Raw genomic sequence first — 27056 nt, 5'->3', positions numbered from 1 at the left:
TAAGATTTTCTTTTACGCTGACGGTGAGGGGGTAAATGGGGAGCCCCAGCGCCTGCTTTTTAGGACCGACCCACTTAAATCCCTTCCCTCGCCCTCAGTAATCTGGGCCTTGAGCAGGCGCGGTGCGTCCATTGGGGCGTAGGGGCGTAGCCCCACTAAGCCCCATGGACCCACCGCATCGTTGCTAAAATAAAAAGAAAAATATTTAATGATCGCGCTACCCGCCGGCCAGGAATCCGGGAGACACCCGACTTTTCCGGAGTGCACGGGGGGGGCTGGGCCTGCTGCAGCTTGAGTGACAGTCCACTCAACTGCAGCAGTACTGCGCAAGTGAATTATTGGGCAGAAACTAGCCCGCGCATGCGCAGATAGTTTCCCTGCTGAAGTTCCCCTTAGAGAGAGGTCCAGGGGGCGGGCCGCAGCCCCCGGGGTTGCAAAGGGCGACTGGGCGAGCAGTCATGGTGCCCCCCTAGCCAAGCCTGGCGCTGCATGCAGCGCCAGGATTGGCTGGTCCAGTGGTCCACCTGCAGGCCAATCACTGTGTGACTTCGGGACGCCCGCCGCTGTGACGTTGTGACTTCGACTCTTAAATTCATCTCTAGCCTGGAGCTCGCCTCGTGCACAGGCAGCAGACTGTGTGTGACTCCCACCTCACCATTCACCGTCACGGTACTGGTAAGGCCACAGTGCATTATATGCGTTATGTAAGGTTTCCCGTTTTCCTTGCCCTCTTTTCATTCGTTTTTCTTGCCCTCTGAGTCTGTTTTCCGTTTTCCTTGCCCTCTGTTCTCTCGATTTCCTTAACCTCTGTTATTCCGTTTTTTAGGTCTCGCCTGTCGATGCGCATGCGCATCGAGCTTGCGAGCCTATTGCGGCTTAAACAAGCTTTAACTAAGAAGCAAGGAATCGTGGCGATTCCTTGCAGTGCCCGTGACTTTTAAGCTCAATGCGCATGTGCATTGAGCTTAAAAGCGCGTGCACAGCCGCCCGCATTCCTCCGACACCTTTGAAGTGAAGCTTAGCTTCACTTCAAAGGCCCGGCTTCTTCACACCCACATGCCGCTCTGCCCCGCTCCGCCCCCTCCCCTGAGTCATCCTGCCTGCCCAGACTTCTCCTCCCCCCTAATTACATCCCGCTTTCACTTGTTTTTTGTTCCGACTCGACGTGCACAGCTACCCTCCCCCCGCCCCCTCCCGCCACGCAATGCCGAGAGCTTGTTAATTTGTTCTTAGAATTCTGGTCTCCAGCCAAGCCATCACGTGTTAAGTCGCAATATCAAAATACCCGCAACTTCTTCAGGGCTGTTTTCTTTGCCGCATTTAACTTTATCTTTCAGCAGGTTTTACTTCCGTCACGGTTCCCCCATTTTCTTGCAATTCTGGTACAGATCCCCTATTTTGTAAATGCACGTTTATTTTCGTGCCAGCAGCTGTTTGCTCCGTTGATTTTGGTTCGGTAAGAGTGCCGAGTCTGATTAACGCGGTGCAAGCAAGGACGCTCGATTGGTTCGCCTGAACTGCCGGGCCATGGTCCTTCTGAACAGGAACGGAAGCACTTCTGGCCGGATTCAGCCTTGTCCGCTCTCATGAGTGGGTTGCAGCTTGTCACCTGTAACAGAGTGAGCACCGGGTTGCATCTCTGGACATACCCGTTGCACTTAGTAAACAAGAGGCGGGTGGAATGTTCATTCATTTTAGCCACTGATAGTCGTTTGAGGCCCCATTCCAGTCACAATTGTTGTGACAGAAACTACTCGCATAGTGAATACACTCACACAAAGTACCGTTTTTGGGTGTGTATTTATTTTTGCCTGGACATGCCACCCTCTCATAAAGAGCCCAGACACTTTTTTGAATTGAGCACGAAGATGTTAGTAACATATTACAAAAGAAAATGGATTAAACCTCTCCACCCACATGCCGCTCTGCCCCGCTCCGCCCCCTCCCCTGAGTCATCCTGCCTGCCCAGACTTCTCCTCCCCCCTAATTACATCCCGCTTTCACTTGTTTTTTGTTCCGACTCGACGTGCACAGCTACCCTCCCCCCGCCCCCTCCCGCCACGCAATGCCGAGAGCTTGTTAATTTGTTCTTAGAATTCTGGTCTCCAGCCAAGCCATCACGTGTTAAGTCGCAATATCAAAATACCCGCAACTTCTTCAGGGCTGTTTTCTTTGCCGCATTTAACTTTATCTTTCAGCAGGTTTTACTTCCGTCACGGTTCCCCCATTTTCTTGCAATTCTGGTACAGATCCCCTATTTTGTAAATGCACGTTTATTTTCGTGCCAGCAGCTGTTTGCTCCGTTGATTTTGGTTCGGTAAGAGTGCCGAGTCTGATTAACGCGGTGCAAGCAAGGACGCTCGATTGGTTCGCCTGAACTGCCGGGCCATGGTCCTTCTGAACAGGAACGGAAGCACTTCTGGCCGGATTCAGCCTTGTCCGCTCTCATGAGTGGGTTGCAGCTTGTCACCTGTAACAGAGTGAGCACCGGGTCGCATCTCTGGACATACCCGTTGCACTTAGTAAACAAGAGGCGGGTGGAATGTTCATTCATTTTAGCCACTGATAGTCGTTTGAGGCCCCATTCCAGTCACAATTGTTGTGCCAGAAACTACTCGCATAGTGAATACACTCACACAAAGTACCGTTTTTGGGTGTGTATTTATTTTTGCCTGGACATGCCACCCTCTCATAAAGAGCCCAGACACTTTTTTGAATTGAGCACGAAGATGTTAGTAACATATTACAAAAGAAAATGGATTAAACCTCTCTAGTGGTATCGTTCAGATATTTTGAGATTTCATTAAAAAACTTAAACCAATCTATAAACGTTAGTCTTGACCTTCAATTTTAGCGTTGGCTAAAAAGAACACCTTTAATTTGTAGTTTTTTGCATCTTTATAGTTGAGGAATAACCGAGGATGTGCTCCCATCCATCCATCCATGCATGCGGTAAATGGGCCTAGGTGCAAAGGGAGAATGGATGTGTGCACTTGCTGGCGCTGAACCCAGCGGAATGTGGGTAGTATGTCAAGATTGGAACTGCCTCCCTGAAACATCACTAAAAAGAATTTTTGTTCCAGTAGCTGAGCAGCCTCTGAGGGACACTCGCTTCTCCGTTACTTCTTCAGTAGCCCGCAGCAAGGGAAAAAGTATTATTAGAAAATTACGCTACTCTCCGGCATACAAGGAAACAAAATAGTTTTACTATTTGTTGCAAAAAGAAGTGAGAAGAAGCAACTTGTGCCGTCGTGGTATTGTCTGCAAATTTATTTTTGCACACCGCGTCTGTTTTCACATGTGGTGCTTAATAGTGGAGTTACCTTTTTAGGGCTTGCCTTCGGGAATCTTTTAGCTGTTTGTGGTCGCTTTCTCATCGTAGGTTCCCAGCTTGACAAAATGTGTGATCGTTGTCAAATGACTTTGCTTCACCGTGCATCGGTTTACTCGAGAGTCGAATCCGAGACCTCTTGTGAACACTACGTTTAGAATGTGTGCAATATAATAAATAACACCCACCAGGCTCTCAATGCTTGTTTTAAACCAAGGCAGCGGGGGCTCTTCAGCGTCTCCTTTGCCTAAAACTCACATGGTCGCTCTTGGATTTATTTTTATTGGCCATTAACTCTGTGGTTTGCGCACTCTGTCAATTTTTTACAAACAATTTTTTATATTCTCCCACTGGGCAAAGTAACATTTGCTGTGGGCTTAAAAATATCAGCATTCGTTAATCACTCGTGCATGGCTTACTTTTTTTGGTATCACTTGTTCTCTCTCTCTCTCTCTCTCTCTCTCCCTCCCATAACTCTCTCTCTCTCTCTCTCTCTCTCTCTCTCTCTCTCTCTCTCTCCCATAACTCTCTCTCTCTCTCTCTCTCCCTTCTCTCTCTTTCTCTTTCTCTCTCTCTCTCTCTCTCTCTCTCTCCCCCTTCTCTTTCTTTCTCTCTCTCCCTCCCATAACTCTCTCTCTCTCTCTCCCTTCTCTCTCTTTCTCTCTCTCTCTCTCTCTCTCTCTCTCTCCCTCCCTCCCTTAACTCTCTCTCTCTCTTTCGCTTCCCTTCATTTACTCGCACACGCAACGCCACTCGCCCACGCAACGCCACACGCAACGCCACTCGCCCACGCAACGCCACTCGCCCACGCAACGCCACTCACCCACGCAACGCCACTCGCCCACGCAACGCCACTCGCCCACGCAACGCCACTCGCCCACGCAACGCCACTCGCCCACGCAACGCCACTCGCCCACGCAACGCCACTCGCCCACGCAACGCCACTCATCCACGCAACGCCACTCATCCATGCAACGCCACTCATCCATTTGCAAAACGGAAAATGTTAAACTCTTCTATTGCGAGACCTATTGCATTTTCAATGCTTGTATTGCCTTCTTTTCTATTGGCTTTCTTGCCCTCTTTTCATCTGGTTTTCTTGCCCTCTTCTCTATTGTTTTTATTGCGCTCTTTTCTATCGGTTTTCTTGCCCTCTTTTCATCCGGTTTTCTTGCCCTCTTTTCTATTGTTTTTCTTGCCCTCTTTTCTATTGTTTTTATTGCCCTCTTTTCTATCGGTTTTCTTGCCCTCTTTTCATCCGGTTTTCTTGCCCTCTTTTCTATCGTTTTTATTGCCCTCTTTTCTATCGGTTTTCTTGCCCTCTTTTCATCCGGTTTTCTTGCCCTCTTTTCTATCGTTTTTATAGCCCTCTTTTCTATCGGTTTTCTTGCCTTCTTTTTATCCGGTTTTCTTGCCGTCTGTTCTTCCGTTTGCCTTGCCCTTTGTTTTCCCGATTTCCTTGCCCTCTGTTCCATGTGTGGGGGGGCTCTGTGTGTGGGGGGGCTCTCTGTGTGTGTGGGGGGGAGGCTCTGTGTGTGTGGGGGGGCACTCTGTGTGTGTGTGTGGGGGGGCTCTGTGTGTGTGTGGGGGGGCTCTGTGTGTGTGGGGGGAGGCTCTGTGTGTGTGTATGGGGGGCTCAGTGTGTGTGTTTGTGTGGGTGGGGCTCTGTGTGTGTGTGGGGGGCTCTGTGGGTGTGTGGGGGGCTCTGTGTGTGTGGGGGGGGCTCTGTGTGTGTGGGGGGGCCTCTGTGTGTGGAGGGGCTCTGTGTGTGTGTGGGGGGGAGGCCCTGTGTGTGGGGGGGGCGCTCTGTGTGTGTGTGTGGGGGGGCTCTGCGTGTGGGGGGGCTCTGTGTGTGTGTATGGTGGGCTCTGTGTGTGTGTGGGGGGGCTCTGTGTGTGTGGGGGGTCTGTGTGTGTGTGTGGGGGGGGCTCTGTGTGGGTGTGTGTGTGTGGGGGCTCTGTGGGTGTGTGTGGGCCTCTGTGTGTGTGGGGGGGCTCTGTGTGTGTGGGGGGAGGCTCTGTGTGTGTGGGGGGGCGTTCTGTGTGTGTGTGGGGGCTCTGTGTGTGTGTGTGGGGGCTCTGTGTGTATGTGGGGGGGGCTCTGTGTGTGTGGTGGGGGGGGGCTCTGTGTGTGGGGGGCCTCTGTGTGTGGGGGGGGGGCTCTGTGTGTGTGTAGGGGGCCTCTGTGTGTGTGTGTGGGGGGGGCTCTGTGTGTGTGGGGGGGAGGCTCTGTGTGTGTGGGGGGAGGCTCTGTGTGTGTGTATGGGGGGGCTCTGTCTGTGTGTGTGGGGGGAGGCTCTGTGTGTGTGTGGGGGGAGGCTCTGTGTGTGTGTGGGGGGGCTCTGTCTGTGTGTGTGGGGGAGGCTCTGTGTGTGTGTGTGGGGGAGACTGTGTGTGTGGGGGAGACTGTGTGTGTGGGGGGGGCTCTGTGTGTGTGTGTGTGTGGGGGGCTCTGCGTGTGTGTGGGGAGGGCCTCTGTGTGTGTGTGTGGGGGCTCTGTGTGTGTGGGGGGGCTCTGTGTGTGTGGGGGGCGCTCTGTGTGTGTGTGTGGGGCTCTGTGTGTGTGGGGGGGGGCTGTGTGTGTGTGTGTGGGGGGGCTCTGTGTGTATGGGGGGCCTCTGTGTGTGTGGGGGGCTCTGTGTGTGTGTGGGGGGCCTCTCTGTGTGTGGGGGGGCTCTGTGTGTGTGGGGGGGAGGCTCTGTGTGTGTTGGGGGAGGCTCAGTGTGTGTGTATGGGGGGGCTCTGTCTGTGTGTGTGGGTGGGGAGGCTCTGTGTGTGTGTGGGGGAGGCTCTGTGTGTGTGTGGGGGGCTCTGTCTGTGTGTGTGTGGGGGGAGGCTCTGTGTGTGGGGGGAGGCTCTGTGTGTGTGTGGGGGGAGGCTCTGTGTGTGTGTGTGGGGGGGGGCTCTGTCTGTGTGTGTGTGGGGGGAGGCTCTGTCTGTGTGTGTGGGGGGGAGTCTCTGTGTGTGTGTGGGGGGATGCTCTGTGTGTGTGTATGGGGGGGCTCTGTCTGTGTGTGGGGGGGGAGGCTCTGTGTGTGTGTAGAGGGGGAGGGTCTGTGTGTGTGGGGGGGGCTCTGTCTGTGTGTGTGTGGGGGGAGGCTCTGTGTGTGTGGGGGGAGGCTATGTGTGTGTGGGGGGGGAGGCTCTGTGTGTGTGTGTATGGGGGGGCTCTGTCTGTGTGTGTGGGGGGAGGCTCTTTGTGTGTGGGGGGAGGCTCTGTGTGTGTGTGGGGGGGGCTCTGTCTGTGTGTGTGGGGGGAGGCTCTGTGTTTGTGGGGGGAGGCTCTGTGTGTGTGTGGGGGGGAGGCTCTGTGTGTATGTATGGGGGGGGCTCTGTCTGTGTGTGTGTGGGGGGAGGCTCTGTGTGTGTGTGTGGGGGGGGCTCTGTCTGTGTGTGTGGGAAGAGGCTCTGTGTGTGGGGGAGGCTCTGTGTGTGTGTGGGGGGGAGACTCTGTGTGTGTGTGTTCATTCGGTTTATTGTGTCAGATTACACATCTCCTTCCGGGAAAAAACTCAGTTTCTACTCCCTCTTATTGCAAACTTTGAGAAGCTCTGTGGAAACCTTTGCAACCTTGTGCATTTTGCACACCGTTGTTAAATGTAACTTTTGTGACTGCTTGTGCTGCGTGTATCCTCAATTAACGCAAAGGAACGGGTCTCCACAGACACACTTCACAACAAATAGTCAGGCCCTCTTAAAGATTTGTAATAATCCCCATTTGGCAGTAAATGAAAAAGCATAATTTCAAACCTGGGGGAAATTGTAATTGTATTTATATAGCGCTTGCTTCCCCTGATGAGGCATTAAAGCGCTTTGCAGCATGTAGCACGCTACTCCGGAACCCTAGATTAGAGTTAATAGTAGTTTAGTAATACGTTTTTCCCCCCGCATTCTCGAATTGTTTTCCGTGTGTGTATTTTCCTAAGAAAAGCCTGGTGAAAATGTGTGTGGTAAAATGTGCACATGCAGAAGGGTGTGTATCTCAGTGGTGTTGCCCATTCCTCACTAGTAAGCGGGAATACTGTTGTTAAACTGCACCATGGAATGGCAATAAACTCCAGGGTCAGTAACCCCAGGATGGTATTACGGATATAATATAGCCCCAATAGAAAAGTGCTTCAAACGTGCAGAGAAAAATTCTGGCTACATGTTCCAACCTAGTATAAGTTACAAATATGCAAGTTGCGTCTTTGATACAGATTGCATTTTCCTTGGCTAGACGCTGGTATAGTGAAAAAGATTTCGCTGTGAGAAAAAACTGTTACCGTACCAGAGGAAACCCACTGTGTTGTGTACTATGCAATTGTTTTATATTTGTTGTGTTTTTTGTAAATGCTTTCATTATTAACAAAGGTTTTGTACCTTCCCTCTTCATAGTGGAGTAGTGTGGCTCACTGGTTAGAGGCGGCAGACCCGGGAGCAGAAGTCGGCCCGGGACCAGGGTTCAATTCCTGACGTGGCAGGGTTGTGGACTTGGGTCAGCGGACTCGATAATTCTCGCTTTGGTGCTTACTCTAATCAGGGTTTCCACTCGGCAACTCTGGGCATTAGCTTGCCTAATCTCCACAATGGCCCCATCAACTCCGGGGATGCCTGGCTCCACCTTGGGGACTCCCAGTAGGGACCATCCCACAGGGAAAGCCAGGATGGGTTCCCAAGAGTTATACAGCGCCAGGAAACCTACGGACGGGTAGCAGTGCGCTTTACAAGCTCAAATACATTTACACATTTACATTTAGTGGGGCACCAGGAGTTCATTGTGCACTGCGATAATTGTGCAGCAGCATACTTGTGTGTGATCTTGGGCATTCCAGAATGGGGAATAGGCTGTGAGATTTCACATATTCACTAAGTTGTAGCAAGGCTCACCCAAGTTCGTATTCTAGTGAGAATTCACAAGGCCCTCTCTGCTTGTTAAACTGCATTATGATTGCAAACGGCAGGGATTTGGACAGCAAGAAATTCACAAAAGTTGACCTTGTAGTCTTAAATCTCATTATTCTTGCATAATATTACCTCACCACGGTGTACTATGGGTTGAAGTAAATCCTATGCGAGTGGCCAGAATGGGTGGTTTAGGGTGTTTTCAGTCTAGAGAGATTGTGTACAAGCACATACGGATGAATTCATGTGATACACAAACTCTCAGCTGACACTTTCCCACCATGGAGATGGTTGGAGATTTCCTCCTGACATCGGAGAGTACATCCCTTTGTATAGTAGAAACTTCCACAAAATTATTGTGTGCACAGAGGAAGTGGTTTCCCTATTCCCATTGCACAAATACACAATCATTGACAGTGTACAGCTGCACCATGTGTACAATTTGTCATTGTTCAAATATCCATTCCTATGAGTAAACGTAATTCATAAACTTTTCCAGTGACTGGTGTAGCTTTCCAGGTGTAATCTGTGAAGGTTTTTGGAATCTCTGGAAAGCTTATAACTACAACATTGCAGTAGAGTCATTCTCTGAAAAAAGCTTCACACTTTTCTTCAACCTGTGTGTTGTGACAGTAGTAACTCTCGGGAGACAAAACTTGCCTCTCTTTCCAGAAACTATTGTGGCCGCTTCCACAATCAGTAAAATGCTGCAATGTGACGCCATGTTTTACAAAATGTTCCTCTTCACAACCCACACACTTTTTACCAATGTTATTAGACATTGAAGACAATGGAAGAAAAGACCTACCCTCACCCACTAACCTATTTATTTACTACTCCGATGCAGGGGTGTAATGGAGGTCCCCGCAGTATGGGGGTCCCAGGATTTCTTGTTTTGGAGGGGGCCTTCTCACCCTCTAGTCTAAGCCATGCCATTGCACATGGCATGCCTTGCAGGATGTGTGTAATGGCATGGAACAAGATATAGTTATACTTTCTGGAAAGCCACTTTGCTTTACCGAGCAGGCGCCTGCAGTGTAGGAGGCGTCCAACTGTTCAGGGGGCCCCCATTGACACATGGGCATTGTCTGCTGATGTGACCATTTATCATTAATTCATCGACAGGAAGGGACCTAGGGCCAGATGTAGGTAGCCAAATACCGGTCGGAAACGGCCGAATTCGGCCGTTACCGACCGGTATCTGGAGATCGGCATGTAGGTGACAGAAAATAGGCCGAATCGTTAAATTTCCCGATTCGGTAAAGTTACCGATCGGTAAAGTTACCGATCGGTAAAGTTACCGATCGGTAAAGTTACCGATCGGTAACGTTACCGATCGGTAACGTTACCGATCGGTAAAATACCGAATCGGTAATTAAGAATAGGTAAAATTGAAGTTTGAGATGTAGGGAGGCTCTGAAATACCGATTTTGGGCCAAAATCGGTATTTAAGAGTCGGTATTTACCATGGATTCAAATCAGGTGTTAACCAGGTACAGCCTATAAAAAAGGACCCAAAATGCAATTCTGTTTGCAAAATGGCTGCATTCTATGTAATTGCAAGACGGCTACGGCTACAGGAGGAAGGAGAGAGGGAATGGCTGAGACAGGAGCAGGTCTACAGGCAGAGGGTGACCCTGTTCATGCTCACAGAGGAAGAGATTGTGCAAAGGTACAGGTTGGCTCCAGACACCATCATGGAGCTCATCAGGGACCTCAAACCCCTGTTGGAGCACCCCACCCCAAGGGCACATGCAATACCAGCACATGTACAGGTGCTGTGCAGCATCCACCTGCTGGCGTCAGGGAGCTACCAGAGCGTGGTTGCTGTGGCGGGAGGGGTGACCCAGAGCAGCCTCTCAAGGTTTTTTCACAGATTCCTTGACGCCATGTTGCACAGGATGGACCATTACATTTCTTTTCCATCCACCCATGCAGAACTGGTTCAAACCAAATCGGACTTCTACCAGATGGCAGGATTTCCCCATATCATCGGATGCATTGATGGCACACACATCCCCATTTGTCCCCCTGCTGCCACAGAATACATTTACCGCAATAGGAAATCAACCCACACCATCAACGTGCAGGTGATTTGCAATGCTAAGCACTACATCACAGACCTCGTAGCTAAATTCCCGGGAAGTACCCATGATTCATATATATTTCAGAACAGTGGCATCTATGAACGGCTGACTGCAGGGGAATTTGGTGAAGGCTACCTCCTAGGTAAGACACAGTGTGCAACACCTATTAGACCTATTGCAATTAGCAGTACATGTATGCATGTGAGTAAATTATTCCCTTTTCTTTCCAGGAGACAGTGCATATGCCCTTCGCTCATTCATACTAACCCCCTACCTCAACCCCTCAACACCCAGCCAAAGGAGGTACAACCGGGCACACAAGCGCACACGCAATGTTGTTGAGAGAACATTTGGAATATGGAAGAGCAGGTTTAGATGCCTGCACAAGAGTGGAGGTGCAAGGCAGTATACCCCCATCACATGCTGTAAGATCATTGCTGCCTGTGCCATGTTGCACAATCTGGCTGTTAAGAAGGGGACTGAGGTGGAGTTAAGTGACTATGAGGATCACGACGACGACAATGCTGTGCCTGAAAGACATCCTGCAGGAGTGTCAACACCAAGTGATGGCAGATTAAGATGTGAGGAGATTACACGCAACTATTTCTGAGTAAGTGAAGACACTGAGCTATAGTCAAAGCACAAGCTTCTGTTTATTTAGGTTTCATAAACAGATGGTAAAGTAAAAAAGAGCATCAGTAAGCATTTGACATCAATGCTCACAGTGAGCAAACACACTCAGACAGGTCTTGAACCCACCCACCATAGTTGCATATTGTCACTAGGCTTGTTTAAATGGCACAAATGTGCAAATTTAACTTTAACAACTAAAGAAACAAATGTCCACAGGCAGTAGGCCATAGTAAAAAATGTTCATTTTCGGCCACGCTTTGCACTGCCAGGTGTTTGTGGCTCAGCCTGTACACTGGGCGTTTGGCCTGTAGCCTCACCCTGTCGCCTGCTGCTCCTCCTTGGCTCAACACCATGTGGGCTAGCTGTGCTGCTCCTACTGGTGCTAGGTTCACTGTCCGGCACGTCAAGAGCAGAACTTCGTGCACTTTGTGCATTGAGTAGGGCCTCCAGCGCACCAGTCATTCCAGCTATGCCCCTTGTTAACTGGTTGGTATTATTAGTCAGGACTTCCTGGCTATTGATGCTACGCCTGCATAGCAGGGATGTGGCTGTTGCCAGGCGGTGTAAGGATTTCTCTGCTCTCTGTGCCCGCTGCTTGTCCCTGTGCCTTGCAGCAATTTCAGAGTCAAGTTTAGTGCACAGTTGCTGTATGCCTGTTGCCATGCACTTGTTCACCTCCACAAGCTCTTGTATGCCCTTGCCAATGTCCTGAATGTTAATGTTCATGTTTCTCATTTGTCTCTGACAGGCCATGATGCCCTTGCCCTGCATCCTCTGGATCCTGACCATCGATCCCTCCAGGCCTTGGAAGACACTGGACCCCTCCCCACGTGCACCTGCACCCCTTCCTTGGACTGTGCGCCTTCTAGTGGTAGGTGGTACAGGCTCTGTGCCGGGCTGCAGTGTGGCAGTGATGTCAGCCTCAGACAAGTCATGTGACTCTACACCCACCATTTCCTCAGCACCTATCTCCATTTGCAGCAGTGGGGAAACAACATGCCTCCTGCTAGGGTGTGCAACAGGTGTTACCAATTCAAGGGATGCAGGCATTTCTGGTGATGACACCAATAGTGGTGACTGTGAGGGAATTGGGGATCCATGCATTTCCTCACTGATGTCTGTTGCTTGGGAGGGTGGCTGCCCACTCGGAACCCCTGTGTCCTGGGATGCACTGGGCCCTGGATCCTGACTGTCATCCCTCTGGGGTGCCGTGCCTTCTGCCTCCTCGGACTGCCTTCTGGATGTGTGACCTGTGGACATATGGGCACATATCAGCTAGGTGCTAATGTGTCACAGCCACTACAATTAAACATATCAATTTGCACTTTGAACATGCTGCCTGCCCTTCATTTTGTCTGCAAACATTTAAATTACTTGTTGGTTACAGTGCTATGTCACATGTTCTTTCAAAGACTGACTACATGTACCATGATCCTTTGCTACAGTTTTGCACACACACCATGGGACTGGGGTAACTGAGCTGCAAGGGGTGAGGGATGGATGGGGGTGGGAGGGGGATTGCTGTGCATGCATCTTACCTTTTGTTTTTGCAGATTTAGCAGAGCTGTCCACTTCTCCCAGTCCATGGACACTTTCAGTCTCAAGGGTTGTGGCTACCAGCTCCTCAAGCTCGGTGAGTGGGGGTGCTGTGTTCTTTCCTCCACCTGTTTTCTGTGACTGTTTGTGGCGATCAGCCAATTTTTTCTTTGTGAGGCTCCTTAGGTCATAGAACCTCTTCTTTAAGTCTTCTGTCACTCTGGTGGTCACTCCCACAGCATTCACTTTATCTAGGATGTCCAGCCATATTTTCCTTTTTGTGGATTCTGGCACAGTGAGGGACAGTTTTCCAAAAAGTCTGTGGTGTACCTTGACCACCTCCTCAACAAGCACCTGTAATTCAGTACTACTGAACTTCAGTTTCCTTTTCCTTTCTGCTTGCTCACTTTCCCTGCTGCTTTCCATTTTAAAGTGTTCTCAATTCACGAGCTCTGCCTGCTGCTGCTGCTGCTCCCAGTCTCTCTGCTCCAACTGCCTTTCCAGAACCTTCTAATTAGTTGCAGCTGCCTGTGTGCACACTTCCTGCCAGGAAGGGGGAGGGTGGTTGCACCTGATTGGCTGTTTGTGTTGAGTTTCACTTTTGGTTGCTGGCCGACGCGGGAAATACCGATCGGTATTTACCGATCGGTATTTACCGATCGGTAATTACCGATCGGTAATTACCGATCGGTATTTCCAATGCTTTCCTATGGGACTTTTGCCCCATAGGAATGCATTGGCCATACCGATCGGTAAATACCGATCGGTAATTACAGATTCTATATTTACCGATTCTTATTTACCGATTCTTACCGAATCGGTAATTGGAACATCTGGATGTTCCTACATACCCCCCCTTCTTATTTACCGATTCTTATTTACCGATTCGGTAAAAATCGGTAATTAAGGATCGGTAAATATTTTTTACCTACATCTGGCCCTAAGTGGCCACAGCTGCCACCAATGCAGCTCTACTTTATCATGTATCTACTGTCTATATCCTCACTCCTCTGTGATAGGTCTTTCCTTTGTGCTCCCAGGTCTGTCACCTCCCTCCCACTATTTCTAATTTGCTTTGTCCCTCTTCAGCATTCTGTCCGTTCCTGGCCCCTTCTAACCCTGCCCTTCTCCCTCTCCCCTCCACCATAGCTCTTGTCTGTCTATTCTTCAGCCCTTACCAGCTCTGTCTCCACTTTACCTATACACTTTTCTTTCTCAGCTGTTTTTTTTGCCTCCTCTCCATACAAAGTCCCAGCTCTGTCTAGTCATAAACAAAAAGCAGAGGCCCACAGACACCTTGTGGATGATTTTCTGACTTGGTTCCATATACCCATCACAGGTACTTGGTTTGTCTTATGACATTGACTAGGGTGACACACTGCTCATGAAGGATACAGAGACTGAGGCTTAATGACAATGCTCATGTCTGTGCTATGTCCGTGAATAGAATAAATAAATACAAATAGTTTTTTAAAACCTATTTTGAGTAGCATTATGAATTTCAAATGCAGTTTTTGAGTAGGTTGCAGTGATGCGTGGGCAAGCCGTCACGCATTGAATGGTCCAAACTACAAACCTACTCGTATTTTGGCTTAGTTTGGGATGGCGATGTTAGCAGCAACGAAGCAGAGTGACTAACATGGATAACTAGGTGGCTGTTGTTTGTTATATAAATGTTAGTTTGAAATGCCAGTGCCTTCACAACAGTCCCTGATGCTCCACCACTTTTTATTGCGCAGGTTTTATCTGCCCGAACCAGTGGCTGTGCGCACTCTGCAACAGATCTATTGGTAAGTTTGCAATTGTACTTTAAGAGGGAGTTGGCAGGTTTTGGAGGTTTTTTCAGCAGCATACATAAAATATTTGCTTTGACTTTGGTGCCAGACTGCTGAGCAATGTTACATTAATGCTTGGACTTAGGGGTTCATTTTCCTCTGCCATCTGCCTCTATCTTCCCCTCAGCATGTGCTTTTGATAACTGTGCCATTGAATGTCTTGCCTGCTTTTATCTGATTTCTGGGAATCCGGCGAGCAGCTGATGAGAAGCGAATGATCCCGGAAGAAGAAAGGGCGGAATATATGTTTGCGTGAGACCGTCTGAGGGGCGAGTTCTGCAGGTCTTCCTATGCAACACTGTGTGCTTTATGGCCCAGGGATGTGTGGATGTGTGTGTGAGCGTGTGTGTGTGTGTGGGGTGTCTGTGTGAGTGTGTGTGAGTCTGTATGTGTGTGCGTGTCTCCGTGTGTGGGCGTGTGTTTGTGTAGTTCTGACAAACTTTCTCTATGTCTCTCCCAGGGCTGGTCTCTCCTTCTTTCCCCTATATGACAATGACGTTCAACTGATCCTCATGTTTGTCTGATCCCTTCATAGAGAGCTTTGTGTAACTAAAACTACCACGATTTCTCAGGAACTGCTCTTAGATGAATCACTGGTTCCAGGCGTGCTAGCTAGCTCGAAATGAATTACCTGGAGAACGTGCAATTTTTCATTTATAACAAACACGTAGGTCGCATTCATGCACCAGAAGTTGTGGAACAATGTAATCACAGCTGTTTCTTATAAGGTGGGAAACATTGAAAAAGCAGGTGCTTCAGGGGTTTTGTCATAAGTCCAAAGATGCCAGCATTTTCATACCTTCATGTTCTGACTTTGCATCAATATTGACCAACCGGCAGAAATGTTGTTTTTGCACTGGTCGGTCTGTGGAAATGTTGTTTTTCACGTCCCTGACAATGTTGGGGCAAATTACCCCTGCATGGATTTTAAGCTTTATTCTAAGGTTTGGCCATTAATGGGAATGTAACAAAACTGGTGCTCATGTAAAGCGCTCTGATACCCGATGTCTCGGGTCTAGTTGGCGTTATATAAAACAAAAAATAGAAAAATCATTTGTTGGCCTATATATTAATTGTGGGTTTCTAACGCGCTAGAATCGACTCCCGAAGGAGTATCTCTGCGCTATAGACCGCTGGGGAACCTGTCCTGGTTTTCCTTGTGAGATGGTCCCTACTGGGTATCTCCATGGTGAAAGCAGGCATCCCCGGCGTATGTGTGGGGCCGTTGTGGAGATGAGGCAAGCTAATGCCCAGAGTTGCCGAGTGTGATCCCTGGTTAGAGTAGGCACGAGGCGAGAATTATGGAGTCCGCTGACCCTGGTCCAAGACCCTGCCGCGTCGGGAATTGAACCCTGGTCCCGGGCCATCCTCTGTTCCCGGGTCTGCCGCCTCTAACCAGTGAGCCACACCACTCCAAGTGCATTGGAAGTCTGGCAGAGCTAGCCAGTGTTTGTGGTCCGAGTAGTGAAATAGCAGCTGGCGGCAGCGCAGAAGGTTAATGTGCCTGCTGCAAAGAACATGTACCTGATGCAGATCACAAACTCCATATGATGTAAATAGGTCAGTGAGTCACAGCTTTTGTCAGAGAGATCCTTTTGTTACTTGCAGTTTCTAAGTTAAAATCGTAACATACAACAGCGAGCTAATAACTGTCACCTAAGAGCTGCATGCAAACTGCAAGGAAAAAATTGGAGCGTTATGTTTTTTCCCCACGGTCTTTGTTTGATTACTCTAGTGTTTCAAAAATAAATTGTTATCTTTTCACTATGGCACAGAGAGGCAGTAAGGCTGTATTTTTAGCAGTCATTATGTGGAAAGGGGAGCTGTTGGAGATGTATTACGGTACTGCACAAGATATATGTATTTATGCTGAAATTTGATATTTTTGCACTGCACCTTATACGTTGTACTTTGATTATTGGCAGGTTTCTTTGATATATATATTGGTAAGGCCAGCAACACCATCATGAATACAGTACAGGAGCTGATTACAAGGTCATTCCAGGCACGGCCACTTGAAGAAAAACTACATTTAAAGGAATTAGGACCTCATCAGCCTGATATAAAACTAGAGAAAACTTCCCAGGACAGAGGAAAAATGTAAAAACGTACATTCTCAAATGCCTGGTACACAAAAGCTGATTGGCTTACAGGGTGTCCTATAAGAAATCCTCTGTTCTGCTTCCCCTGCTTGCTGTTTGGTGGTGACTTTTCTTGGACACGTCAAGGAATCCAGACTTGAAGCATTTGTCGGAAAAAATAAAGAAGCATGCATACACAAGAAAGCATATGGAAAACCTGACGAGGCTGGGAATGTACCGCTTTTGGCCGCCATAAATGTGGCAGGGTATAGTCAGACGTGAGTCCCTTGCTCACTTTGCCACTGGATTCAAGCAAGCCGGGCTGAAGACGGCTGGAATGCCAGAAACCAGTCCCCGGAAGCTTGTTTCCGGTCCAGGGAAGACATGGCTTGGCAGTTCGGGCTGGACTGTTCCCATGAGGCACAGGGTCAGACTGATTTGCATATAGCCATGTCTAAACTGGGGTGGCAGAGTGGGCTAAAGAACAGTGATGGATTCAACCCAGATCTTTTGACTGGGTGTGAGTGTTTGATTGATTCAGATGCTCCGTCCATCACCCCCCCTTTTGTACCGCTTTTGGCCGCCATAAGTGTGGCAGGGTATGCTCAGACGTGAGTCCCTTGCTCACTTTGCCACTAGATTCAAGCAAGCCGGGCTGAAGACGGCTGGAATGCCAGAAACCGGTCCTCGGAAGCTTGTTTCCGGTCCAGGGAAGACATGGCTTGGCAGTTCGGGCTGGACTGTTCCCATGAGGCACAGGGTCAGACTGATTTGCATATAGCCATGTCTTAACTGGGGTGGCAGAGTGGGCTAAAGAACGGTGATGGATTCAACCCAGATCTTTTGACTGGGTGTGAGTGTTTGATTGATTCAGATGCTCCGTCCATCACCACCCCCTTTTGTACCGCTTTTGGCCGCCATAAGTGTGGCAGGGTATGCTCAGACGTGAGTCCCTTGCTCACTTTGCCACTGGATTCAAGCAAGCCGGGCTGAAGACGGCTGGAATGCCAGAAACCGGTCCTCGGAAGCTTGTTTCCGGTCCAGGGAAGACAAGGCTTGGCAGTTCGGGCTGGACTGTTCCCATGAGGCGCAGGGTCAGACTGATTTGCATATAGCCATGTCTGAACTGGGGTGGCAGAGTGGGCTAAAGAACGGTGATGGATTCAACCCAGATCTTTTGACTGGGTGTGAGTGTTTGATTGATTCAGATGCTCCGTCCATCACCACCCCCTTTTGTACTGCTTTTGGCCGCCATAAGTGTGGCAGGGTATGCTCAGACGTGAGTCCCTTGCTCACTTTGCCACTGGATTCAAGCAAGCCGGGCTGAAGACGGCTGGAATGCCAGAAACCGGTCCTTGGAAGCTTGTTTCCGGTCCAGGGAAGACATAGCTTGGCAGTTCGGGCTGGACTGTTCCCATGAGGCACAGGGTCAGACTGATTTGCATATAGCCATGTCTGAACTGGGGTGGCAGAGTGGGCTAAAGAACGGTGATGGATTCAACCCAGATCTTTTGACTGGGTGTGAGTGTTTGATTGATTCAGATGCTCCGTCGATCACCACCCCCTTTTGTACCGCTTTTGGCCGCCATAAGTGTGGCAGGGTATGCTCAGGCGTGAGTCCCTTGCTCACTTTGCCACTGGATTCAAGCAAGCCGGGCTGAAGACGGCTGGAATGCCAGAAACCGGTCCTCGGAAGCTTGTTTCCGGTCCAGGGAAGACATGGCTTGGCAGTTCGGGCTGGACTGTTCCCATGAGGCACAGGGTCTGACTGATTTGCATATAGCCATGTCTGAACTGGGGTGGCAGAGTGGGCTAAAGAACGGTGATGGATTCAACCCAGATCTTTTGACTGGGTGTGAGTGTTTGATTGATTCAGATGCTCCGTCCATCACCACCCCCTTTTGTACCGCTTTTGGCCGCCATAAGTGTGGCAGGGTATGCTCAGACGTGAGTCCCTAGCTCACTTTGCCACTGGATTCAAGCAAGCCGGGCTGAAGACGGCTGGAATGCCAGAAACCGGTCCTCGGAAGCTTGTTTCCGGTCCAGGGAAGACATGGCTTGGCAGTTCGGGCTGGACTGTTCCCATGAGGCACAGGGTCAGACTGATTTGCATATAGCCATGTCTGAACTGGGGTGGCAGAGTGGGCTAAAGACCGGTAATGGATTCAACCCAGATCTTTTGACTGGGTGTGAGTGTTTGATTGATTCAGATGCTCCGTCCATCACCACCCCCTTTTGTACCAATGTTGGGGAAAGACGCACCAATTGAGCAGCAGATAAATGAGGCATACCGAAAAACCATACAGAAACACAATGAAGCCGTTGATAGGAACAGACAAATTCTATCCAACATAATTGATTGCATTCGTTTCTGTGGTGCTTTTGAACTGGCATTGCTAGGCTATGATGGATCGGAAAGTTCCTCAAAACCTGGGATCTTCAGAGACCTAGTGGATTTAATAGCAAGCATAGACAAGGATTTGGAAAAACATTTAGCGAGTGCTACAGTCTTTAAGGGCACCTCTAAAACAATACATAATGAACTCCTTGAGTGTATGCACGAAATTATAAAAAGCCATATTGTGCAAGAGTTGAAAAACACAGACTTTGTGGCTATTCAGGCTGATGACACCACTGATGTGGCCACTAAGACAGTACGTATTAGTGTTTCGCTACCTTGACAGTGACAGAAACGTTGTAGGTGGTGCTATGATGGTGCGTCTGTAATGAGTGGAAGCCTTAGTGGAGTACAGAAACGAATTTGAGATGTGTACCCTAATGCTCATTATGTGCACTGTTACGCCCACCAACTCAATCTTATTATGCAACAGGCAGTATCAAAGATTAGAGAGACACAAATTTTCTTTCAGGATATAGGAGGCATGGCAACATTCTTCTCAAGTTCCCCCAAAAGAATAGAAGCCCTTCATGAGATTGTGGACAAAAGCGTTCCAAAGGGATCCTCAACTCATTGGAACTTTAACATTCGTACAGTCAACCTAATCTTTGAAATTAGGGAGGGCATTGAGAAATGTTTTGTCGCCATAGAAGCCAATGAAGAGTTTGATTACACAAGTCAGAATGAAGCCCGTGGCTTTATTAGAACATTACAAGACAGAGAGTTTCAGTTCTTACTGTTTTTATTTAATAAAATAATGCGTGCTGTCGACGTGTTATACAATCAGTTACAAGGAAAAGACGTAGATACTGTGTATGTGAAAGAATCTACCACTACATTTGTACAAAGCATTAGGAAAGTGAGAGATAGGGTTGACAATTTAGAGAGCAAACTGCCGGAGCATTCTGCTTTTGCAAACCGCAGGCAAAACATCACCACTCTTGTTCGAATTGCAAAGGAAATATGTGACATTGTAATTGTGCAGGCACAAGAAAGTTTTTGATTCACTAAACATTTGGTGAGTGCCACATTATTGCAAAGTAAAGATTTTGCAAAATACGATGAATCCTTCCCGGAGCAGGCTCTGAATGAGGCTGTGGAAGCATATCCTATGCTCAAAAAAGAGCAGTGGAGAACTGAGTTGACTGTACTGTACGCAATGCCTGTGTCCCGGAAGGCCACAAGTGCCTTGACTTTGCTGACTTTAATACATAAACTCCTAAGTCAGGGCAAGGGAGTTACACGCCAGTATAACCCCTGCTCACCCTCTAGGTAACGTGGCGCGAGCAGCAAGGCTAAACTCGGAGGCGATGTGAGTTAAGTATTTGCGCACGCACCCCAGCAACAACACCCAAGGCCCACCACAAAGGGAACTCCACACAAGGTTATATAAAAATAGCCTTTGTATTACACCAAAACACATTAGATAAAAACACACACTTTACAATGTGCCAACAGGCACGGGCAGAATTTACAGGGGATATGTACAAGACAGGGCCACCTGGACCACTGTCAGGAATTATCACTTTTAGAACTTAGCACTAGGTAGAATTAGCACTCAGAACATGGAATATAAATCACTGTAGCACAAATTAGAACATAAAGTACACAACCAGTAATCACTGGTAACCAGGACCTCACTAGCACCACCTGCACTAGGAGAAAAACCACCTAAGTATCTCAATACCTGTAGGGGTGTAAGCACATAACACATGATACATAACATACATTCAGAGGTGTAAGGAACAAGGCACATGACGCATTAACAACACATTCAGAGGTGCAGGGAAGGAAAACACATGATGCCTAAAAACATTCAGCGGTGTATCAACAAGGCACATGACGCATAAAAACACATTCAGAGGTGCAGCAAAAGAACAATTGCGCCAAACTCACAGAAGTCACCACCTGTGACAGTCCCTAGGCCAACTGGCCTCTCTAGGGCTGGGACGCCCTGTGTCCCAGTGTCAGGGGCCTAAACGTGGCAGCTGCCCACGAAGTGCTGGGCAGCTGTGTGAGACAAGGCTGGGGCCAACGCTGGAGCCTCGCAGGCTCTGCCCAACTGACTGTCTCCAGAGCCTCTCGTGGCTCTGAATAACAAATGTGCCCCCCTTGAGCCTCGGGGGCTCGGTAACAAGCTGTGGGGCAAGTGGGAGCCTCGCGGGCTCTAAACAACCACAATGGCTCTCCTGAGCCTCTCCGGGCTTGTAACTCAAATATGGGCTGTGAGCCTCTCGGGCTCGAAGAACAACTGGGGCCCAAGAGCCTCTCTGGGCTCGTGACTACGACCGTGCGTGCTGAGCCTCCCGGGCTCTGAATAACAAAGAACTGCCCCCTCGAGCCTCGACCGGCTCTTGAACGAATATGCCACTACGAGCCTCTCGGGGCTCGACAAACAACTGTGGCGTCGTTGGAGTCCTTCTTGGACTCTTGGAACAGGGATGCCCCCGGAGCCTCGTGGATCAGTAAATGAATGCCCCTGAAGCCCTCGTGGCTTCACAAAGCAACGGGCACGAGATTGCGTTGCTAGGGGGGGGGACACCGACAATGTGTCCCGGCACCCCTCCCTTCTCCTCTGCTGCCCCACTCACCGGAGCTAGGGGGGGGGCGGCGTCTCCGTCGGGCGGCTTCACTCCTGGGCGGCGGCTCACTCTCACCGGCTGCGGGGCTCTCCCTCCATTCTGGGAGCCTCGCTGCCCTCGCGCCGGACTTCTCTCTCCCCCCGGGGCTCTCCCTTCTCTCGGGAGCCCCCAGGCAGGATACGGCTGGCTTCCAGAGGAGGCGGGTTGGGCCCCCGGCCTCTTCCTGTCGTCCCACAGTCGCGCCCTCGGCCTGCCTGACTTCCGGGTTGCGGCTGCGGCCAATCGCAGCGCGGCCCTGGGGTAGGGAGGCGGGACAGCGCCTCCTAATCGCTCTCCGGGCCGGCGGCGGTGAATTCAACATGGGGCAATGCCGGGTGGGCACTGGCTTCAAATAACTAAATAAAAACGGGGCAAATAAGCGGCAAGGTCCGCGGCAGTACGAAATGCAGGGTGGGCACCTGCCTGGATCATAACAGCACTCCCAAGCGCTATAACAGCAGAAAGCGCTTCCCGGCGCTTAGAGGGGAAATAAAGCGCTTGGGTTCACAGCAAGGGCAAAGCGCCCCCCAGCGCCAGGGGAGAGTTCAGGCCCCCAAAAGTCAGCAACCAAGTCCTTCAGGAAGGTGGAGGGGGGCAAGGCTGGGCCCAGAGCCCGCTCACTGGGTCTCCAGGCAGGGAGACACTCCAAGTGGCGGTCCTCCTGGCCCCAGCAACAGCAGCAGCCCCCTCCGGCAGGATCCTGGAACAGAACCAATTGTAAGGGGACACAGCCCCTTCTTATACAGGTAAATCCTTTGTCTCAGGGTGCAGGGTGGGGGGAAACCAGTTGCAGCTGGTTTTGGAGCACCCTTGATGGCTCAACCACCCCTTTCATTCACTAGGGAGGCTAGGGTCGTTAGACGCACCACAGGGGGCGGAGCCAGCATTGTGTGGGGAAAGCCCAGCCCCATCAGGAACCAGGTGCACTCCTCCCCAGCCATCAGCATGCTAATCTCCACACTCACCACCGGGCAGACCCCTCATGACTCATGGAGCCTGGCATCCCAGCCAGCTCCAGCCAATCACACGCCAGCACCTTCACAGCACACACATAGCCATGTCTAGAAGTGGCACTTCCACACTAGACACAAACACGCCGCATACATCATTTCGCAGCATTCAATCACACGAGTCCGCACATACCAGACTCGAGCCTGTACACCCAACGCATCAGGAACTACCAGGGACACAAACATTCCCCATGCATTCCTATGGGAGGGCAGGCCTATCTCACCATATGCACTCAAAGTGCGCACGCACTTTCCACTGGGACACAGTGAAAGTGCGCAGAACCCAAAATTCACCATCACCAGGTCACCATTAAAAGCAAAAAGTTTAGGGGTGAACCTGCCAGAAGGGCCAAGTCCAACAAAACTGAATATGGAAAAGTCACTTACAGAGATAGTGACTTTACTAAAAATTGTCATTACCACTCCAATGACCACAGCCGAAGCTGAACGATGTTTTTCAGCCCTAAAGCACATTAAGACATTCCTCAGGAACACCATGCTAGAGGAAAGACTCAATGCTTTGGCGATGCTCTCTGTAGAGAGCAAGCTAGTCCAAAAAATACCGGACTTCAACAATAAAGTTATTGACAAGTTCGCTACACTGAAAGAGAGACGTGCTGATTTACTTTACAAAAAGTGAATGCTGCTACTTGTTTGTTAAATAAAAAAAATACTGTGAGTGAGGTACTCAGAAATGCATTGTTATCTCTGTTTTTAAAAGTTTTCTAGTGTTTGTTCTACTTGGGAACAAAACAGATTTTACTGATCAAATGGCATATTAAGTACATTCTTTAGCACCTAAATACTATAAACTGTGTGGAAAGACATGCGTGATAAAGTCACATGCATTCTAATGGAAACGTGGTAAAGGTAATGCGTGGTTCCCAATGCTTTGTAAAGGCTGTTTCCCAACTGCTGTGCAACTTCTTCTACTCTTAGAGCTGAGATTTCCATGAAAGTCTTATAGTCTGAATTCAGCAGCGTAATAGGACGGAATGTATAAAGCTCTGTGGTTACACTGAATAAGCAGGTACCTATGTTATGATGACAACTATTAATGTAATGACTGCACTATCACAATTGCTTTATTAACCTTCCTGCTTTCTCAAATTTGCTTGGAAATGCACGATTTTTCTTCTCTTTTTTCAAAATTTTCTCCGGGGACCTCCCTTAAGGTGGTTCGGGCTTGCTTGCTGCGGTGCAATATGCAAATTAGTTTACACCTCACCACTTTCAAATGTCACCAGCCGCCCCTGGCCTTGAGAGTAGAGTCTGCGCAGGGCTGGGAAGAGGGCACCCCCAGGCTTTGAGACACTGTCATGTCAGCCCTAACGCCTCCACCTCCACAAACCCCACGCACAAGCACACACTGCAAACAGACCTCAAGGCTTATAAAGAGCCGAGCCGGGGATGCAGGGGCAGCGGAGGCAGCAGCAGGAGCCGGTTGTAGGCACAGGACACCCCAGCATGGAGTGCACCGTCAGGCTGGCCGCGAAGGAGGACTGCAGGGACATCATGAGGATGATTCGGGTGAGGAGGGGGTGGGGAGCAGCCGGGGGGGCTGGGGTGCAGCCCTCAGTGACAGGCATTGATGCCACATGCCCTCAGCAGCTGACAGGAGTGGGAAGGGGGGAAGAAGAGACAGGGTCAGCCCTGGGGCTCAGGTAAAGATGCCACGCACCCTCAGTAGCTGACAGAAGCGGGGGGGGCAGAGACAGGGTCAGCCCTCAATGACATGTATTGCTGCCGTGTGCCCTCAGTAGCTGACAGGAGCAGGGGGGGTCACAGACAGGAGGGAGAGACAGGGTCAAACCTCAATGACATGCATTGCTGCCGCGCGCCCTCGGTAGATGACTGGATAAGAGGGGGCAGAGACAGGGGGGAGAGACAGGGTCAGCCCTCAATGACATGTATTGCTGCCGCGCGCCCTCAGTAGCTGACAGGAGCGGGGGGGGGGGGGGGTCAGAGACAGGAGGGGGAGACCGGGTCAGACCTCAATGACGTATTGCTGCCGCGCGCCCTTAGTAGCTGACACCAGCAAGGGGGGCAGAGACAGGAGGGAGAGACAGAGTCAGCCCTCAATGACATGTATTGCTGCCGCGCACCCTCAGTAGCTGACAGGAGCCGGGGGGGGGGGGGGGGGGGGGAGAGACAGGAAGAGAGACAGGGTCAGCCCTCAATGACATGTATTGCTGCCGCCCTCCCTCAGTAGCTGACAGGAGCAGGGGGGTCAGAGACAGGAGGGAGAGACAGGGTCAGACCTCAATGACATGTATTGCTGCCGCGCGCCCTTAGTAGCTGACACCAGCAGGGGGGGCAGAGACAGGAGGGAGAGACAGGGTCAGCCCTCAATGACATGTATTGCTGCCGCGGGCCCTCAGTAGCTGACAGGAGCAGGGGGGTCAGAGACAGGAGGGAGAGAGAGGGTCAGACCTCAATGACATGTATTGCTGCCGCGGGCCCTCAGTAGCTGACAGGAGCAGGGGGGGCAGAGACAGGAGGGAGAGAAAGGGCCAGCCCTCAATGACATGTATTGCTGCCGCATGCCCTTAGTAGCTGACAGGAGCAGGGGGGTCAGAGACAGGAAGGAGAGACAGGGTAAGCCCTCAATGACATATATTGCTGCCGCACACCCTCAGTAGCTGGGGGGGGGGGGGCAGAGACAGGAGGGAGAGATAGGGTCAGACCTCAATGACAAGTTTTGCTGCCGCGGGCCCTCAGTAGCTGCCAGGAGCAGGGGGGTCAGAGACAGGAGGGAGAGACAGGGTCAGACCTCAATGACATGTATTGCTGCCGCGGGCCCTCAGTAGCTGACAGGAGCGGGGGGGGGCAGAGACAGGAGGGAGAGAAAGGGCCAGCCCTCAATGACATGTATTGCTGCTGCGGGCCCTCAGTAGCTGACAGGAGCAGGGGGGTCAGAGACAGGAAGGAGAGACAGGGTAAGCCCTCAATGACATATATTGCTGCCGCACGCCCTCAGTAGCTGACAGGAGCAGGGGGGGGCAAAGACAGGAGGGAGAGACAGGGTCAGACCTCAATGACATGTATTGCTGCCGCGCGCCCTCAGTAGCTGACACCAGCAGGGGGGGCAGAGATAGGAGGAAGAGACAGGGTCAGACCTCAATGACATGTATTGCTGCCGCGCACCCTCAGGAGCTGGGGGGGGGGCAGAGACAGGAGGGAGAGATAGGGTCAGACCTCAATGACATGTATTGCTGTCGCCCTCCCTCAGTAGCTGACAGGAGCAGGGGGGTCAGAGACAGGAGGGAGAGACAGGGTCAGACCTCAATGACATGTATTGCTGCCGCGGGCCCTCAGTAGCTGACAGGAGCAGGGGGGGCAGAGACAGTAGGGAGAGAAAGGGCCAGCCCTCAATGACATGTATTGCTGCTGCGGGCCCTCAGTAGCTGACAGGAGCAGGGGGGTCAGAGACAGGAAGGAGAGACAGGGTAAGCCCTCAATGACATGTATTGCTGCCCCATGCCCTCAGTAGCTGACAGGAGCAGGGGGGACAAAGACAGGAGGGAGAGACAGGGTCAGACCTCAATGACATGTATTGCTGCCGCGCGCCCTCAGTAGCTGACAGGAGCAGGGGGGGCAAAGACAGGAGGGAGAGACAGGGTCAGACCTCAATGACATGTATTGCTGCCGCGCGCCCTCAGTAGCTGACAGGAGCAGGGGGGGCAGAGATAGGAGGAAGAGACAGGGTCAGACCTCAATGACATGTATTGCTGCCGCGCGCCCTTAGTAGCTGCTACAGCAGGGGGGGCAGAGATAGGAGGAAGAGACAGGGTCAGACCTCAATGACATGTATTGCTGCCGCGCGCCCTTAGTAGCTGACAGGAGCAGGGGGGTCAGAGACAGGAGGGAGAGAGAGGGTCAGACCTCAATGACATGTATTGCTGCCGCGCGCCCTCAGTAGCTGACAGGAGCAAGGGGGGTAGAGACATGAGGGAGAGACAGGTTCAGCCCTCAATGACATGTATTGCTGCCGGGCACCCTCAGTAGCTGACAGGAGCAGGGGGGGGGCAGAGACAGGAAGGAGAGACAGGGTCAGCCCTCAATGACATATATTGCTGCCGCGCGCCCTCAGTAGCTGACAGGAGCAGGGGGGTCAGAGACAGGAAGGAGAGACAGGGTCAGACCTCAATGACATGTATGGCTGCCGCGCGCCCTCAGTAGCTGACAGGAGCAGGGGGGTCAGAGACAGGAGGGGGAGACAGGGTCAGACCTCAATGACATGTATTGCTGCCGCGCTCCCTCAGAAGCTGACAGGAGCAGGGGGGTCAGAGACAGGAGGGGGAGACAGGGTCAGAACTCAATGACATGTATTGCTGCCGCGCTCCCTCAGAAGCTGACAGGAGCAGGGGGGTCAGAGACAGGAGGGGGAGACAGGGTCAGACCTCAATGACATGTATTACTGCCGCGCACCCTCAGGAGCTGGGGGGGGCAGAGACAGGAGGGGGAGACAGGGTCAGACCTCAATGACATGTATTGCTGCCGCGCACCCTCAGGAGCTGGGGGGGGGCAGAGACAGGAGGGAGAGACAGGGTCAGCCCTCAATGACATGTATTGCTGCTGCGCGCCCTCAGTAGCTGACAGGAGCATGGGGGGGTCAGAGACAGGAGGGAGAGAAAGGGC

General features: G+C 50.8%; 1 protein-coding gene and 1 long non-coding RNA gene across 2 annotated transcripts in view; one reads left to right on the top strand and one right to left on the bottom strand.

Annotated features, from left to right (window-relative positions):
- LOC144797684 (uncharacterized) overlaps positions 1-27056 on the bottom strand; it is a 305166-nt gene that overhangs the window by 170447 nt on the left and 107663 nt on the right. The window lies entirely within an intron of this gene.
- The window catches only part of LOC144797682 (thialysine N-epsilon-acetyltransferase-like), a 128343-nt gene continuing 125076 nt past the window's right edge, over positions 23790-27056 (top strand). Inside the window, exon 1 of the mRNA XM_078668406.1 lies at positions 23790-23945. Coding sequence (XP_078524532.1) covers positions 23826-23945 — 120 coding nt within the window. The 5' untranslated portion in view covers positions 23790-23825. The remainder of the gene's footprint in view (positions 23946-27056) is intronic.

The sequence above is a fragment of the Lissotriton helveticus genome, chromosome 12 (assembly GCF_964261635.1).
Source record: "Lissotriton helveticus chromosome 12, aLisHel1.1, whole genome shotgun sequence".
NCBI lineage: Eukaryota > Metazoa > Chordata > Amphibia > Caudata > Salamandridae > Lissotriton > Lissotriton helveticus.
Note: the sequence above shows the minus strand (reverse complement) of the source record. Positions and strands in the feature narration are given on the sequence as shown.